General features: G+C 34.5%; 2 protein-coding genes across 2 annotated transcripts; one reads left to right on the forward strand and one right to left on the reverse strand.

Moving 5' to 3' along the window:
* The first annotated feature begins 11,356 nt into the window (after positions 1-11,356).
* On the forward strand, positions 11,357-13,609 carry LOC149404691 (uncharacterized). The gene is made up of 3 exons (XM_089607327.1): positions 11,357-12,356; positions 12,701-12,959; positions 13,128-13,609. Exons 1-3 carry the CDS (start codon positions 11,695-11,697, stop codon positions 13,305-13,307), a joined length of 1,101 nt encoding a protein of 366 aa, XP_089463453.1. The 5' UTR covers positions 11,357-11,694; the 3' UTR covers positions 13,308-13,609.
* Positions 13,610-14,887: 1,278 nt separating this feature from the next.
* On the reverse strand, positions 14,888-16,248 carry LOC149404692 (large ribosomal subunit protein eL43). The gene is made up of 5 exons (XM_089607294.1): positions 16,128-16,248; positions 15,843-15,882; positions 15,398-15,486; positions 15,218-15,300; positions 14,888-15,134 (listed from the first exon to the last, which is right to left on the reverse strand). Exons 1-5 carry the CDS (start codon positions 16,128-16,130, stop codon positions 15,071-15,073), a joined length of 279 nt encoding a protein of 92 aa, XP_089463420.1. The 5' UTR covers positions 16,131-16,248; the 3' UTR covers positions 14,888-15,070.
* Positions 16,249-19,946: the final 3,698 nt, after the last annotated feature.

The raw sequence follows: 19,946 nt of genomic DNA on the forward strand, positions 1-19,946 counted from the left end.
CTTTAAAGTATTTCAATCCACATAACATGAATCAAGCGCCTGGTAGCAATATATGAATAAACCAATTGAAACTCATATTTTCAAAAACAAACCAATTGAAACAACAACAAAAAGTCAATGTTATATATATGCATTCAAATACAACAACAAAAATTGTTATTTGAATTCATTCACAATCATATCTTCATTCCTAAACCATAGCGAATCTGAAAGAAAAAATGAAAAAATAAACCTCAGAATCACTGCTAGTAATAACTCTTGGGAATCACAGGATGTTGATAGTGATGGTGGTTCAAAACTCTAGCCGAGCGTTCTTCGACTAGGCAAAGATTGCAATGACGAGCACCAGTCACCATCATCTCCATATATTGGACTTTTGAATCTCCGATCTCTGGGGGAGAATCGCGCCTGACGTGGCTAGCAAGGACGGAATCGCTTATCAGGAAGGTGGTGGAAAAACAGTCTTGGTCTACTTTATCGGGAAGAGCATGGCTTTAATCTTCGACTACACATGAGAGATCCGATCATACTCTTCGATAAGATCCATCAAATCCTCGTCGGGAAGCTGGCACCTCAAAATGGTGGGGAGTCTCCGATCATCACCATTACTGTTCAAACAATTAATCTTAAAGAAAAATCAGTAATTGAAGGGAGAAATGGAAAAGAGAGAGTTTTTTATTTTAAAATTAAAAATCCAATAAATTTAATTTTTTTTTCCTCATCAGATAGTCAAAGTCATCCCATAAGCTGACATGTGCTTGAACATCTAATTTAACAGCAGGGATTGTAACGGATGGACAAAATCTCGACTTTTGGTATTTTTTTTCCCACCACTTTTTAACAATGGGAACATAAGTGTAACAACTCGTAAACATTCGGTCTTTATGCCTCCATTTCATCACTATTTTGTTTCTATATAAAGAATCATAATAATGCTCCAAAAGAAAAAGGAAAAGAAATTAAAAAGGGAACGTTGGATGCAAGGTTTGAGTAACCGTTTACCGTTATCGTTCCGTAACTCAGAATTTATGGGTATACCCCTTACAGCAAGGGTTTATCGTTGGTTTCCGGGATACAAACCAGTAGATTTTCCATAGGAAATAATTATAAAATAGGTTTTCATAACTATTATTTTTTAGAAATTTATTTTATTTAAATTATTATATAGAATTGTGGTAAACCCTGATTTTCTCGCGGTAGATCCCAGTTTTATGAAGTTTTTAACTGGGTAACAACTCGTAAACATTCGGTCTTTATGCCTCCATTTCATCACTATTTTGTTTCTATATAAAGAATCGTAATAATACTCCAAAAGAAAAAGGAAAAGAAATTAAAAAGGGAATGTTGGATGCAAGGTTTGAGTAACCGTTTACCGTTATCGTTCCGTGACTCAGATCTTATGGATATACCCCTTACCGCAAGGGTTTATCGTGGGTTTCCGGGATACAAACCAGTAGATTTTCCATAGTAAATAATTATAAAATAGGTTTTCATAACTATTTTTTTTTAATTTATTTTATTTATATTTTTATTTAGAATTGCGGTAAACCCTGATTTTCTCGCGGTAGATCCCAGTTTTATGAAGTTTTTAACTGGGTCGGACCGGTTTTTTTGAATTACGAGATTATCTACCAGTACCGGCGCGGTTAACCCCGATTTTAGATATATTTCATGGTTTTGTACGTTTCGTTACCGGGATCTGGCGGTAAGTTATAATCCACCGGTTACCCCGGTAACTCAAACCTTGGTTGGATGTCGTATGCTTATACCAGAGTGCAAAAGACTTTCTAATTTAGGGCATCAATAATATATAATATAACTCCATATTTTCAAAACTTGTTCTTCAAGCAAGAGCAACAAAACTTGCAGGCCAGTCTAAAGACTCTAAACCCGAAGTCAATTTTTCCTCCTAGTATTCAAATGTAGCTTAATTAGTCCAACGTAATATCAAAATGAATTGGACGATTCCTCTTTTACTAATAGTCAAAATCTCTCTCTCACACACATTTAAATATTACATGGACTCTCTCAAGACCGGCTCAAGGCTTAAATTATTTAGACAATGGCTTAAAGCCCCAACTTTTGTGTGGAAAAAAAAGCCCCAAAAAGACCTCAAATTTTATGAAAAAGGCTTCAATTTTTTGGAAAAATAAGTTACACCTAATTTTTTTTTAATATATGTTTAAAAAACTCTTTTTTTTTCCTTTTTTTTTTTTTTTTTTTTTTGCTTAAAACCACATAATAGTTTGGATCTGGACTCTCTCTCACTTTAATATTACATGGAGTGTATTTTGAAGCTACAATGAAAATGAGCAGCCTTTTGAAACAATGGATTGAATTACTTGTCGGAATCCACACGTTGACTCTATAATTCTTTACATTTTCATGCGTCATGACTCATCATATGAGTACAAACAACTTTCCAAATATATTCTGCCATTGCAATACTAGAAGTTAATTTATTACATTTGCTACACTATATGGTGGCTTGTTGTGATGATTTCATTTTTATTGCTCTGTAAAAGACCTTCCATTTTGTTTAGGCTGTCAATTCTTTTCCAGAGGTCCAGAGAGAGAATCATAAATATTCAGATGAGCATGTTTCTTTCTATTTTTTTTAGCCATGAAAATTTTATCCAGTTTAATGGCTAATTGCTAAAGCAGTCTCTGCTCTTTTTCTTTAATAGTTACAGATTATCCATTTATTCTAAGTTATAGATTGTCCACAGCGACGTTCTGATCTATAATTTTTGTTTTATATCTAAATCATCTCAAACTATCTAAAACACTAGCTAATAGCTCACATTAGCTTTCATCAATATTCTAAAGAACGTGAGCAAAAGACATGTATTGCTAAATTAATTTTACCATACGTTTCGTTTTTTATAATAATTGCTCAAGGTTTATTAGATAACGGGCATAACACCCAAGAGTATGAACTTCATCCATCTTCGAAAAACAAAAAAAGAGACCTCAAGACAACGATAACTCAAATCTAAAATCGGATGAAAGTATAGTGTTTGTGACCTTTCGACGAACAAAAAGATAGACCACACTCAATTTTGAGCAACTTGTCGGCTCTTTCAAAATATTCATGGAGGTTAATGGAAGAACCAAAGTGCTTGAGGACCACCGATCGTGGAGAAAAATGTTCGAGCGTCTGCACCGAAAAAATTCCAATAGAAAACTAGAACGAAAAACTCGAAAGATGACTATATTCTTCTCTGGGACAAAAAAACCACCAAAGTGAAACTAAATTTTTTAAAACAAGCTAAGCTAAACAACAACCAGAATAAAAGAGTCATAAAATTGAAATGAAACTAAAACACCCCATAGAATCCTCATCCACGAATCACCCTCCATGGTTCGTCACGAACCCACCCACCACGCTCCACCCCAAACTTAACCGAACGCAATCGAGGAAAATGGACGCCGGAGAAAAGCTTATGGGCAGAGCACCGGAAGTCTTTATCCATATCTGGGAGGAGAAAAATGCCCAGATCTTTAGGGTTGACAGTCGTCTCGAGAAAGACTCTGGTGATGACGGCTTTCATGACCACCAGAAAACTCCCAGATCTTGGTTAAAACAGCGACTTTGCAATACCACGAGAACCTGCAAAATAACACAGACCAAAAGAGAATGGTCTCACAGTAGCCACGGAGGTTCGCCGTGTAAGCATTATTTAAACAACCTAAATAGCAAAAATTTTAGAACTACGTGATCTTTACATCTCATTAGAGATCAAGAAAACATACTTCGATCTATGAAGCGAGCAGCGACGGAGGCAGAATCACTGAGGTTGATTTCTCTTTCTTGACCTATTAAGACTTGAGAGATTTTTTCTGATGGCAGAGGAAAACTAACGTGAGTTGGGTGGGGAGAGAACAAACCCGACCCACTATCATGGTATATAAAGAAATTACCTTTATTTTAATTAACTAATAGAATTTAATTTTATTATTATTAAACTCACTAATAGGTATTACACTTAGGCCACACATTAATGGGCTTTATAATATATAGTCTAACACGCAGAAGAAAACAAGAAAGCGAGAGGTGAGAGAGAGAGACGGGGAGCCATGAGAGAGTAGATCCGAAGAAAATAGAGTTTATCATCCATTTCTTAATGACAAACTAAAGTAAATTTTTTGACATTATAGTTAAGGTGCAACTTAAGGCTAGAAAAATATTTACTTTATTTTTCAAATGGTAAAAATGATCATTTTCGATTAAGTGACAAAATTATAAAAAATAAAAAAAAAAATTATAAATCTAAGCTTATTTTAGTAATTAAAACAATAGTGTTGTAACGCCTATTGTTGGCTTATTGTTTGGGTGCAAGCTTATTAAGAAATATGTCGTGCAACATGTTGACAGTACGCTGAGAAATCTTGTCCCTGTTCGTTGGTATGTATTTCTGGCAAGTTTTGAGTTTCGCCAGAATGTTTCGCGAATGACTTTCTACATTGGTTTTATGCACGTGTATAGGTAAAGAAACCCTAGATTGTCTTTCAGATATGTTGACTACTATAAAAGCCGTGCGCTCCTCCCTTAATAGTCCTAACACATTCATCTTACCTTTTGGATTTCTAGACGTGCAAGATCGGCGGAGTGGAATGCTAATTGTTTGATGAATGTGGTGTAATTCTCTAAACACATCTTCTGATTCATTGAGTGTTATTGTGGGTGTTGTAATCGCGTGATTGCTTATTCACGTGCTTTGATTTTGAGATCTACCAAACACCCGGGAGAGTGTTTGAGAGTGAAAGTGAGTGGAGCTCAGATTCAATGGGAGCCAAAGTTGAAATTCACGGATAGTATTAGAAAGAGGGCATTGAAGCAAGGATTGTTCAAATAAGTCCATTGTTATACTTGTCTACTTTTCGTATACTTCATTTTCTTTCCACTTGGACCCACTATCCTCTACAGTAGGTGACGTTGCATCGAACTCGGTTATCACATCTTGTGTCATTTTGTTTACGCACTGTTTATTATTTATCCATCATTGCATTATATCAAGTTATCGTATACATTGACTCTATATTGTATGCGACATTTTGACACTGTCTAAACAGATTTCCAAATAGATATTTGGTTACATGAAAATAGCTTTTAGTGATCAAATACTATAGTTAACTATGACAGCATATGTCATTATGGTGTATTTTTTGGAAGATCAGTTAGACATGAGTATACTATATATTTTTGTAAATGTGAACTCCGTATTTTAAATTTATAGTATACCTAATACTATAGTTAACTAAGACAGCATATATGTGATACTATAGTAGACTTAGATAAGAATGTGTTGTATGTCTAATATTTTTGTAGAAAGTAATTATTAAGCTGAAACAAACAGTTTGTTTTATATCTTTTGTATTCATCATTCATTTTCCCTTTAATTAATGTATATTTGCTGTTATAAATATTGTTCGTATATTATTGATAAAACGAAAACGTGACATTTTAAATTATATCTCGGAGACCAACAATAAATATAATTCTTAGTTGGTAACATTTTTAATGGGTGCATGGGTTTTCATCATTAGTTCCCCATCGGTAATTACCAAGTAAAGTATTACATAAGCAAAAATAACGGGAGTGGGACACATTTGATTATAGTTATACTAGCATGCACTTTATTTCTTTTACCTTAAAAAAAAGGGCTCAGTCCACTATCACTTACCATTACCAACCATCGAATTCGGTTAAACACCTAAAAAAAAAAAAAATTAATAATAATAATAATAAACTAAAATTCAAACAAGTACTCAAACACAAGAATAACTAACTCTCATTTGCTTAGAGATAAATGACAATATTTAATTGAACCACTAACTACTTCAAGTTCAAAGATATATTTTGCGACGATAAGCTAATATTATTATTGTTTTACTTTTGGATTTGTAAAAACCAATGATAGGTAAAAATAAGAATAAGGTGAAGAGAATCTACAGACATGAAATCCTCTTTGATTAGATCCACCAATAGGCATGCAAGTTATTTTCAACTAAAATAAAAAAAGGCATGCAAGTAAAAGGCACAAGAAGTGGGTTATTATGTTGGCACCGATGTGTGACAATTCACATCTTGTCCTATTAATTCTCGTTATTTCACATTTGAACGAAGATATTCATCTGCGGTTTTTTTTATCCTACCACTTTCTCTACTTTGATCTTTTTTTAATTAAACCTAGTTGCAAAAAAACAAACACATACAATAGGCAAAAATCCATCTACAACCCATAACATTAAATTGATATAACTTTTACATCAAATTTGTGCAACCAGTGTTTTCATCTCCAACTCACGACATCAAATCTCACACAAAAAAAAAAAAAAATGTTTTTATATTTTTTAATATTACTTCTTATCAATTGCATATTAACCCCTCTATTAATTTATTATGTCAATAGTGATATAATATTATAGTCATTTATAATAATACAAAATATTATAGTACAAAATACCTATTAATTTGCATTAAATTAATTTATAATATTACAAAATAATTATTTTTAATTAATAATAAAAAAAATGAATTAAAAAAAATTAATTTCACTTTGTACTAATAAAATATTAATTTGTACTTTTTTTATGATGTTGTGTGTTTAGTTTTATTTTTATTGAGGTTGTATATGTATTTTTATTAGTATAATTGTTTTGGTATATTATTTAGTATGTATTGTGCTTAATTAATGTTATGTAATTTATTAATTTAATCTTATTTATTCTCTTTTTTAATTGAGAATATGTATTTTTATATAAACTACTTGAATTAGGGTCAAAAGAATAAATTAATTTTGTTTGAAATGTGAATTTGCAATTAAAAATTGTGTTACACCAAATTTAGTGTGATGAATAGTCTCACACCAAATTTTGTACGGAACTATTTATCTACACCAAATTTGGCGTAAAATTTGGTATGGGTTGAAGTTGGTCTGAGGTGATTTTGTAGGTGAGGGTGATGGTCAAATTCCTACAAATATGTAATAAACAAATCTTGTTGAAGCTTAAATATTATAAAAATCACAAGAACTAGATCACTTTAAATCAATTGAATTTTAAAATGACCGACGTTTCATAGATTTTTGCTAAGGAGGGATCGACGATTTGCTCTAGTAAGTGACGGAAAACCGTAAACCGTTATAAAAATGTTATTTTTTTAAGAGTTATTTGTACATATTTTTTGTTTGTTTTCAGGTTAACTCATCATAAACAAAGGCTCTCTCTCTCTCTCTCAAGTTTTGTCATATAGCCAACCTTTCATAAATTTTAAGTTAATAGTCACGAGATTTTATTAACAAACTAAAAAAAATATTAATAATTGTAAATATTCTTAAATAATTATAAATAATCATTAAACTCCAATGATATAAATAAAATACTAAAAAATCTAAACAACGCCACATAACTATAAAGGCTATATACTTAAAGGGATTATTCCTATTCTATGACCTGTACCATGATTTTGGACCAAAATCTACTAAACCCAAATAAATCCTAAACTATGACTTAATGAAATGAGCAATTACATATTTATCCTTCATATTTAGTTTATTTTTATTAGTTAATTAATAAAACAAAAACAATTATTTAGTTTATATTATGAAAACAAACATCATTACAAAAACCTGGAGAGCAGCCCTGGGAATCTCAGACACTGAAGCTCCTGGGAACGACGGTCATGGCCGCCGGAGAGCAGCCCATGGCTATCCCGGCGGCGGCGACCTCGAAGTGTCCGCCGGAACAGCCCGCCATGGATTCCGCGTAGAATTTCTGTGGTTTTTAAAGTTAAAAACAAAGAAAAAAACGATTCTCGGGATTCTGGATAATTTTGAAAAGTTTCTGAAAATTTATGGGTTTTTGTTGAAGATTTATTAACATTGATGTCAATAAAAATGCATATTTATTGACATCAATGTCAATAAATCTTCAAAGGAATTTTCCAGAATCGTTGAAGATTTATTGACATTGATGTCAATAAATATGCATTTTTATTGACATCAATGTCAATAAATCTTCAACGATTCTGGAATATTCCTTTGAAGATTTATTGACATTGATATCAATAAATATGCATTTTTATTGACATCAACGTCAATAAATCTTCAACGAAAACCCAAAATTTTCAGAAACTTTTAAAAATTATCCAGAATCCCGAGAATCGTTTTTTCTTTGTTTTTTAACTTTAAAAACCACATAAACGTTGAAGATTTATTGACATTAATGTCAATAAAAATGCATATTTATTGACATCAATGTCAATAAATCTTCAACGAAAACCCAGAAATTTTCAAAAAAAATTCAAAATTTTCCAGAATCCCGAGAATCGTTTTTTCTTTGTTTTTTAACTTCAAAAATCACAAAAACTCAACGACTTAAACACTTTGAATAGGTTCAATTTTTTTCATGAAAATCTCTAACCCTAAACTGAAAAGACAAATTGAAAAAACAAAGATGAACCCAAACAAAGATGACGAACTGAAAAACGAAAAGAGAGAGTGGAAGAGAGCTGAACCCAAAACGAAAAGAAAGTCAAATAATTAAATAAGAAAGAAAATCAAATGTTATTAAAAGTAAGGGTATTTTTGTATTTAGTGAAAATAGGTAGTCATAGTTTAGGATTTATTTGGGTTTAGTAGATTTTGGTCCAAAATCTTGGACAAGTCATAGAATAGGAATAATCCCTATACTTATAATTCATAAAAAGTTGACCATTTTGCAAATCTCTAAATTTTGGTGACTTAATTACTCAATTAATTTAATTGTAAATAAATTAACTTGCAACATCGATATAAATATGTGTATTCTAAATTTCGTATGCTATTTTCTTGGATGTTCAGACGAACTATAAACTATTATAAACAAATTTGAAAAGTTATTTATTCGTATTTTATTTTTTGTGTTGTTTTAACTCGTGCATATTAAATATATGTGTATAGTAATAAAATGTATGTATTCTATATTTCATATAGCATTTCTTTCTTTTCCTCTGTATGTTATTTATATATTGAATCCATTTTCTGATTGTTGTTGATGTTTCTCTATTTTTTTGCGATTTGAATTTAAAAATATTGTTGCTTATTTTGAGTAATTATTCATCTTTTATTGGTTTATATTCTTCAATTGTTTTTTTAATGAATGGTGAGTGTTGATGCGATAAATCATACCAAAGTAGTCACGACAAATTTATAATTGAAAAACGGATCGATTTATATTTATAAATGGACCTCAATTCTCCGTAACAAGACCAAATTTGAACTCTTGACGAATTGAAAATCAAGCACGTAATTAAACAAAGATGAAAAGCATGATATAAGATCAGCTCGGGGCTATTTGTATTAAGATAGCTCAAAACATTATAAATATGTGAATTTTATGACAATAATAATAATAATAATAATAATAATAATAATAATAATAATAATAATAATAATAATAATAATAATAATAAGTAACGTGCCCGAAATGGGCTTAATTGTCGTATATTTATAGTATGAGAAGATGAGGTTGTGAGCTCCGGATTGTTCGGGACACGTCATGCATCAGTTGAAACGCACTACTGCATCTCATGACACCTATCATTGGGGACCTATTCGTATAAGAGGCAGTTTGGGATCGATCGGGCTGTCGAGCTTTGTATATCCGGGTCTTCAGGTAGCGGTTATCTTAAGCTGGCATTTGAATCTTCTCACGGGTTGGCGTATTATCAGAACCTGCTAAAGACAAACATATGGGTTTGGGCCCAACTAACTTGTACTTGGCCAAATCCCTCTTTCGTTAGATGGAGGACGAAGTCCAAATCAACAGTGAGTATAGTCTTTCAATCTGCTTTATACATGTTTATGACTATTTTACAATATAAACGAGATGTGGCTGATAAGTGCGTTTTATACGTGTTAAACTCCTATTTTTCAGCTTGAATTTCCCGCGTTCTATGTAGTGAAATTATTGAGTATTGTTAACCTGAAAAATTAGTTACACCTATCTCACGGAGTAATTTGAGTTTCGAGCATGCAGCCTCGAGAGTTCTCAGGGTCTAGGCAATATTTTCTCAAAATAAAGACGAATCTATTATAAGAGAGTAATATAAATGAGAGTATTCTTCGGACCTATATCTAGTTCTTCCTCTTTCCAGAAACTTGAATCTGCCCCTTGGTCTTGTCGATGTCTCTATTTATAGAAGTCTGGGGACCTTAGCTTAGTGGATGTCGTGGGAGAGTGTTGTGGATCGTGGGGTGATCAGTCTCACGTCATATGGCAGTTATTTGATTATCACTCTCTTTTATGAAGAGTGGGTGGTTATTTGCGCTTCTCGGTGTTAACCGTTGAGGTGAGTGTTTTGATTATTTGTTACACGTGTTTTATTGTCCGACTAGTCTTTTAAACTTATTGTCTTCTCTTTTTTTCGAAGTTCTGAGTAATAGATTCCGCTCTTTGTTAATATGAATGTTTGCTCCTTAACTTTCATGAGTTCTCGGACCTTTGGATGCGAATTTTAGTGCTGGATATCTCTGTTCTCGGAATAACGACTAGATCGTTTGATCTTAGCGAATTCTACGAGTAACAAGTATATATTTAAAATTTTCGTAAATTTATCTAAATAAAAAAAAAACACCATTTCGATTAACACCTCCAATTTACACTAGTATTCTTCATTATTTAAAAAGAAATAAATGATCGAAACGTGAAGAAAACTTCTTTGGTTTGGAACCGAGTGCCGAGCTTCATCTCGCGGGTTGACCGTTAACAGACATTAGAGCCCTGCAATGAATTAAATGAGGAAGTTTTTCCACGTGGCAAATTTACAACCGATAACCCATAATAAAGTTAACGCTGACCGTTAAGTACGCTGATATTCCGTCATTGAACTAGTCATTTTTTCTTATATTTTATTTTATCGCTTTTGGCAACTTGTCAATTTGGCGGGGTTTGCGAAGAGATCAAGCGATCTTTCTGATTCACATCAGTGGGTCAACTCCCACTAATCATTACCCTTCTCTCTTTCGCTATTTACAGTCCTACCACTTCCACGCCCTTGAAATGTTCCCATTTCTCAGAAAAGTTAGTAGTTACTTACGTGTCGTTTGAACTAAATTTCACTGAGCTAGTGTCAGTAGTGAAATTGAAATTATATTTAACGACCTCTTAACTTTTATTTATTACAGTCAGTGAAAACAAATTCCTTGGAGTGAAAGTGTAGAATAATAGAAAGACGATCTTATGTTGGAGTGGCAATCAAGTAATAATCACAGAAAATCAGTCTATTAATTTATTGATCCTAACATTGAATTGAACCGACTTCATAAAAAAAATGCCTCGTCATCGTCATCTTCTTATATTTTGCAGCGCCACAGTCCCATCTCATCTGAGTCATCTCTACAGAGAAAGAAATAATAAATAAATAAACAAAAACTCACACACATGACACAACACAATACATAAACATATTGACAGTCCATTTAATACCATCAAAACCACAAACACAGAGAGCGATTTTCGAAAACCCACTTGTCTCTCATCATCGTCACCTTCCGATCTTCCAATCAAATCCCTTCGAATCGTGAGTATTGAATCCACCCAGTCTCTCTCTCTCTGGATCCTTACATATTCTCTTACTGCATTTGAATTTCAATCCAAACAATCTCTCTCCTTCTCTCGACTCGACTCAAACTCAAGAGCTGTAAATAAATGACCGGCAAAGCAACAACCCCTCCGCCGTGGGACCCACGCCAGCACCACAGCCACCAAAGCAAGCTGCTGTGGGTCCCACCCCGGCGCCAGCTCCTCGTACTCCTGTCGCTGCCGTCGATATGCCTGACAGTCTCCGCCGCCGCGCCGCCGCTGGCCATCCTCTCCTTCTCCCTCGCGCTCCTCGCCCTCGCCTTCGCCATCTCGCCCTCCTCCGCCGCTGTCCCTCCGCCGCCGCAGCCGGTGACGTGGTCCATCGGAGAGAAGGCTCCGGCGGCGGAGAAGGGCGTCACGGCGGGGGTGAGGGTGTACGCCGACGGGGACGTCTACGAGGGGGAGTTTCACGGCGGGAAGTGCTCCGGCAGCGGCGTGTACGTGTTCGGGCGGGCCAGCGGGAGGTACGAGGGCGAGTGGGTGGACGGCAAGTACGGCGGTTCCGGCGTCGAGACGTGGGCCCGGGGGAGCAGGTACCGGGGGCAATACCGCCGGGGGCTCAGGCACGGCGTCGGAGTCTATCGCTTCTTCACCGGAGATGTCTACGCCGGCGAGTGGTCCGGCGGGCAGTGCCACGGCTGCGGGACCCACTCCTGCGTCGACGGGAGCAACTACGCCGGCGAGTTCAAGTGGGGTGTCAAGCATGGTCTCGGTCGCTACCATTTCAGGTTCAGTCCAGATCTGTGGTGTCGAATGTTTCGGATTCTGATCATTTAAAATTTATATGTGGAATACTGAGCAATAATGAATGAAACATCCGTATACTAACAATAGATGCTTTGAAACATCCGTCCAGATCTATAACTGTTAATCCTTGTGCTAAATAAGTCACTAGGTGGATTTGATAAGAGCTCTCAATTTATAATTCAAGTTTTCCTCAAGTGATAGGGTAGTGTAATCGGAGAGATTGACGCACCTCTAGATTAGTTGAGCTGAGTTTATCGTCGATGAAAGATGCGATTTGTGTTTTATTAACATGTGTTCTGACGCTCGATTAACGGGGATGATGCAGAAACGGGGACACTTACGCGGGGGAGTATTTTGCGGACAAAATGCATGGTTTTGGAGTGTATAAATTTGCAAACGGACATCGCTACGAAGGAGCGTGGCACGAGGGAACCAGGCAAGGCCTCGGAACCTACACTTTCAGGAGCGGACAAATTCAATCCGGCCACTGGCAAAACGGGTACCTCGACCTCTCCACCACCCAAACCACCAATCCCGGCTCGCCTCGGCTTCTCGATCACTCTAAAGTCCTTCACGCCGTTCAGGTACCTTTTCTTTTCTTTTCTTTTTTTGTTAATCTGATCTTTGTCGCGATTAGTGTTCCATAACCCATCAAACTGTTAAGAAATTTCAACTGACATTTAAGGATTAAAAATCTTTGAATGAGCTTGATTCAAATGAACTAAACACGAAATGGTCATTTTTTTTAACAGGAAGCGCAACGGGCAGCTGAGAGAGCGCAGAATGTGGGAGCGATTGACGAAAGAGTGAAGAGAGGTATCGCCGCAGCTAACAAAGCCGCTACGGCCGCAAGAGTGGCGGCCGTAAAAGCTGTACAACACACCCAAATGCTCCAAAACTGCGCCGAGGAGTTTTCGATAATGTCCGTTTGATTTCCGAAGTTAAGCGAAGCGAAGAAGCATATCACGGTTTTGCGTTCCGAAGATGGAATTGCAAGCAGCGCATCGTTTTGTGTTGCTTTCGCCGGTAAAGTCCGTGGAAGCACCAAGAATGCCGCGATTTTTTTTTTTTTTTTTTTTTAGGTTTAAGCGAGTAGAGAGAGACCCGTATGGAACCCCAGTTGGTCATTTTTAGTGGATGACTGATTGGGGAGCAAATGGGTGTCTTTCTCTTTGTGTTGCTCTGACATGAAACAAATATGTAAATAGAATGAGCAATGTAATGTAGTTCATGACCCAACTTGGCTCCAAAGTGCCCAGTGTTTGGTCTGTGTTGTAGACTTCTTCGTTTTTTTTTTTTTTTTTGGTGTGTATAGATGGGGTCTTTTCAGGCTCCCATTGAGATTAAATCTCACACATGCTTTCTGTCACGTCTGTGGCGATAAGTTGAAGATCAAACAAATCCGGTGGTTAAGTTAGTATTTATTAAATTTTCTACTATAATATTATACCAGGGTTCCATAACAGAAAATTAGTTGCAGAAAAGTGCAATCTATGAGAAAAGTTCATTTGAATGCTCAAGGAATAGCTCACATATAAATATGCTTCACGCACCAAAAATTTGGGCAAATCAATGAGAACCTGTACTATTTACTACATCCCATTTTAGTAAAAAACAGTATACTATCATTTCCATTATGCAAGTCGGTCTACCATATAATATCATAAATTTTAGGCTTCAGATCCACATCATCAAAATGTATAAGCTAGATGCTTCCACAACAAGCATATAGAACAAGGTTTACAGCAACAAACTCAACTATTATGTTCCAAACGAACTCCACCATCAGCTAACCTTGATACACATACCAAAAAAATATATAATCTTGAGAAGAAAAGGAAAAAATTGGTCGAAAGAGTTTTGCGCCTCTTTTCTGACATCAAAATGTGGTAATGAACCAAGTTGCCATTTGACTTTGAGTTTGGGTTTGCAACCCCACTCGGCAGCGAGCAAGTCTCACAGCGACGTCTGAGACTTGCTCGTCACAGTTCCATCCTTTAATTGTCCATTTAATTTCGCCTAATGCTTAGGATCGTTGTGCTTCTAAAACAAAGTTAAGAAACCAAAACGACTGAAGATCGGTACCCAACAGACCAGTTGAGCCACAAAGCCTCGTCTTTTTTGAGTTTTAAGAGCACAGGCAAAAATGCATTTTCCAATGGAAAAATCTCAGTCTCTCCCTTTCTCCATTTGTTTTTCTTACGTCATGTTCATTTTCTGTATTTCTATTTTCTATAATTCATGATCCTCAAAACGCCATAAAAACAGCATTAAAACCTCTCAAGGAAAATAGAGCCATTTCAAGCTCAGCACCAAAATATAATAGGGGTTGTTACGAATGGGTAAGAGAGCTTGCAAAGAAATAGTTTGAACCTTGAACAAACAAGCAAAAGAAACGCTGTTGTACTGTTTGGGGGTGTACATTCTCTAAACAACATATGCTGAGAATTTAATGGTGTACATAAAAACCAGGGCTATGTTAATAGACAGCAAACAAGAAGATGAACAAGCATTACCAAAAATCAATCCAAATGCGACTTTAACAGCTAAAAATATTTGTGATCCATAGAACATTGAATATCTTCTCGAATTGAAGGAAAACAAAAAGGGTCACAACACCCTCAAAACTGTTTTCAAACTAATCTCTATGCTCGACAAAGACAGCAAAACGTTAAAAACCGAAACAAGAGTGAATCTAACTCTCAGTCTGCTCCCTCAACCTCCTGATGGTGCTTCTGACAGTCACTGCACTGGCCGTGCTGTTACGAAAAATAAATCAACAATTAAGTATCATTCCATTATTATCGTATTGTAATCAAAGTTCGGTTATAAAGATAATTACTTCAAGGTGTAGGCACCGCCGGCCTTCACTTTCCCACAGTCCTTGCATCCCCAAATTCCGACAGCCTTTCTCTTCACGGCGTACTGTGATGAGAAAAAGACCAAGTCAATTATGCAAATTATCGAACGGAATTGAGCTATAACTTAAAACCACGGATTAAGGATTCGATAATCTTCTCACCTTTCCGCAGAACTCGCAGAAATACTTGCTGTGCTGAGAGACCTCCATCTTCTTAATCTGCTTACGCAGACTGGCACCATAACGGGTACCTGAAAAAAAAAAGACAAAAACAAAAATTTGACTGATTACAAACTCGAGACATCAGCACAGGAACAAAGACTAGCTCGGACACAACTAAGAAATAGTTGGTAAAGAAACCACAACACTAATGCCATAATTACATCAATTATATATCACTATAAATCATCCAATTTGAACTTCTAAAGGCTTGAGACTTGGATAGTTGTGTTGGGCGGTACTAGAAGATAAAAACAATAACCAAATATGGAAATGCTCAACAACCTTATGAGTGAACCATAGTCTGTGTGCAAAGATTAAAGTAGAGATTTTGAATTAAAAAAAAAAAACTAGTGACCAGAACCAGCAGATTAAAAATACAACTTACCATATTTCCCAACGATTCCGGCCTTCTTAGTTCTCTTAGTCTGCCACACACAAAAAATATACCATCAATTACAAAAACTGATTAGTATCTTGATAAATATACGAAGAAATCTCAAAAAATACAAAAATGATATCAAATCAGACCAACCCATTACGACCCGATTCTTAATTTGACATAGATGAAGTTCTAGGAGTTAACACTGAACCATTAACAGAAATAACAAAAAAACCAAACGAAAACCGAAATTCCATGACCTGATGAGCGAGGGTAAGAGAGAGAGATTACCATGGCGAAAGGCTTCGGAGGGTCTGGGGCTGCTGAGAAGAGAGATGGAGAGAGAAGCGTCTTCTAGAGGAAACCCTAATTTGTTTTATTAAGATTTTTATAAAGCACATAGTGAAGCGGGCCGGGACAAAGTACTTGGGTTCATTACAATCGATTCGTAAGCCCATTCTATTTATACTGTTATGGCGTTAGGCCCATATTAAAACAGCCAAATGGCATGCCATGAATACTAGGGGAGATATCAACTACGTGTATTTGCATCTTATGTCACAAATTGACAATCCAATTACAAATAACTCACATGCAAAAATTTTAGAAAGTTTTAGAGGAAGATGAAGTGATTTTTAATGAGGTATTATAAAAATTCAGAAGACATTAAGTAACTAATAAAAAGATTAAATGATGAGAGAGAGTAATTTGAAATTTGCACATGTGATACGAATGTAAATACGTGACACAAATGTAATTTTGACAACTTTGTGACACAAATGCAAAAACCCGACGAATTTGTGACATTGACGCTAGTTGCTGTACCATGCCCTGCATGGCATTTATTTACTTATATTTTGTATCTATAACCATTATTGATGATTTGATTGACAGATGTTATAAAAATTAATATAGTGAAAAATAATATAATATGTGTGAAAAAATATATATATAATATGTGTGAAAACTTAAATGTCTTTAAATTATGATATTTTCACTAAAAATATAGTAAGTTAGAATTAAAATTTAAAATTTATTTTAAGCACAATAATAAAGACCAATAAATTTATACAAATAAGAAGTAGGAAATTGATAAATCAAAATGGGAAAAATCCATAAATATTTTATTAGAGAATATAGTTTATACTGATATAGTTGTGTAATATATTATAGATTGATAAGTTTGTTATTTTGTGTTTTCAACAAATATATAAAAGTGTGAGCGATTAAGTGAAATGGTGGTTTATAGTTTATACCCACTACAAATTATACATAATATAATTCAAAAATAATTTTGTTTAAATATATTCCCATACGTCTTTTACTTCCTGAAGTAGAAGTTATTTGTGCATAATAATTATAAACAAATGTAAGTATTTAGCAAAACTATAAAGGTACATGTATAATAATTGAAAACATAGTAGGAGAGTAGAAGTTATTTGTACATGATAGTTATAAACAAACATAAGTATTTTAACAAAACTATAAAGTATATGTACATAATACTTACAAATACTACAGCAGCTGATAGATGTACTAAAGATAGTACTGTGGTACAAAAGGAGTGATTTAGGTTTCTAGCATAAAAAAAGGAAGTCTGGTGTCTTAGTTTGATCTTTTTTGTTTCTTATTGGTATGCTCACTAAGTCTATCTGAGTGTAGTGGAAGAGAAATGGATTTTCCAGTTATTAATTGTCTCTTTGTGGATGATATGCTGAATGTGGCTACTGTTTGTTAGATTTGGTTTGGTTTCCCTGGAGATGTATTTGAAGGTGCATGAGCGTTTCTTGCGAAGATGACTATGAAATTTGGTGCATTGGCATATGAGGTTTCTGATTTTGTGGCCTTTAGATATGTGTACATCTCCTTGTCAATTCATACCACGATAAGTGCACGTAGGTGCGCTTCATCGTAATTATGAAATTCATGGAAATAGTAAGATATTTTTTGGTTGATAAACAGGAGAAATAATCTATGATTGTACTATTGTACCTCAGATGTTAACGTCATAAGCTCCGTAGCTGAGTATGTGAAGATTGTTTCCACGTTGTCTCCAAAAACAGTGGCAGCTATGGTCCCAGTAGAGTCGTGTATATTGATTTGAATTTGTGCCGTGTGATAGATGGATTATGTATTTATTTAAGATTGTATATGTATTTAATTGGAATTGCTATGAAGTAGATGGAATATGTATTACCATGGCATTGCCTTTGCTTTAAGGGTGTCACAAAATGGGCATTCAAATATAGCATCTAGTGGTGTGTTAGTAGCTCTGTGGCACTTGTTACACGAAAGATACCAAAATTGTTGACGAAATTTGAAAACTTTAATTTGTCCTTTGACCCAGAAATTTGTTCGCTGTGTAATTGTACATTCAGTATGGTGTTTGTTTATTATAAATGTGAATATGAAATAGTAGATATTTACCATGAATACCATATCCTTGATGTCTTTGATGAGAACTATCCGTGTGGGAATTGGAGGGTCTAACGTCATTGCATAAGCAGCGTAATTTTTTGTGCTGATAATATTATCAAGTGTTGTGGTGTTTGTTCTGATCCTGGTTTTTGTTTATAGACGATAAATATATATATATATATATATATATATATATATATATGAATTTGCTGAAGTGTTGTGTAGGAAATTATTGATATGAGAATTTACCATGTACAAAGTTTGTGTGTGCTCTAGAATTGTGGATCGATGATAAAACAACTTGATGGTCTAGTTTATAAGTTAATCAGCCCACTAAATAATATTATTACGAGAATTTGTTTTTAAACTGAAGAATGCAAAATTTGTAGGAATATTAATGAATTTAGTTCTTACCATTGTAAGAAACGCGAAGTTGAAGGCCAGCTATGATTGGTTTCATATGGATTATTGTTGAAATGGTGTTGCAGTCGGTGTTAACAATAGCATCTCATGTTGTTAGTATGAGGGTTTGAAATCTGGAAACAGAAGTCAATTAATTTGTAAGAATAAAAATTTGATTTGAAAAGTAGTTCATGAATATAATAGAATGGAAGAGCGGTTTACTTGTCGTTGATGAGAATTAGCTCTTGGATTTGACTGCCCCTCTGGTTTGTTTGATTGCATTTTTTTCTTGATGGACGAATGTCTATGACGACGGCGAGAATATCTGTAAAACATATTACTCAATGTGTAAGTTGGGAAAAGTTTATGCAAGTGATGAGATTAATAAAATAAATTGTAGTAAGAGATTCTTACTGATATCGCTGTTTTTGTCCATGTGAATCAGCAAATCAGGAAATAAATTGAAATTGTTCGAAGTTTCAATAATGTCGTTGTAGTTTTCGTCAACTTCTTGAATAGTTGTTCTTGTGTTCAAGGTCTGTTCCAGTTCATCCTCGTGTTTTCGATACTCGGGTTTAACTTCTTTGACAACGGCATTCGAAATTAAACATGTTTTGGTTATTTGGATTCTATTTTGGAAGGCATTGATAACATTTTATCCAAAGATGTTTGAATGAATTTTGTTTCCCTGTGCAAAGTTATGGTTTTTATAAAGGATACAATGATTAAATAATTTTTAAAGGATAATAGAATATACCTTAGGATCCATCAGTATGAGCATTTGATATTTGGTTTGAGTGCGAGATGTAAGCGGTATAGTTTTTTCCGACAACGAAAACTTTTGCAGTCCAGTCAGATTCATCTTTGGTTATTTCAGGTATGAGTTTCTACCTAGGAAAATGACTGATATTAGCGATTACTTCATTGATCACAGAGCATAAATCATGGTTGATAGTGTTAAATGTCAAGTTGATAGATTTATGTGAAATAAATATATGTGCTTAGGAAAAAGAAAGTGAATGTAAAGGTATGCAAGGTTTTTTTTTAGAAATGGAAATAGGAAATATTCAAAGAAAAATTGACGTTAACCATCTCAAATTTTCCAGGTTTAGAGAAAAAGAAAGATTTAAAATAAAAACAAGGGATGATATTCTCTAAAAAAAATTTAAAAAAAAAGAAACAAGAAAAACAAGTATGATATTACCATGTTTAATACATGTAAGCATATGAGATAATTATATTATCATGTATTACTAAAATCAGGAACAAAATGTGTGAATTCTAAAAAAA

This window comes from Urtica dioica, chromosome 2 (assembly GCF_054948205.1).
Source record: "Urtica dioica subsp. dioica isolate 48M chromosome 2, U.dioica_male_clone48M_v1_H2, whole genome shotgun sequence".
NCBI lineage: Eukaryota > Viridiplantae > Streptophyta > Magnoliopsida > Rosales > Urticaceae > Urtica > Urtica dioica.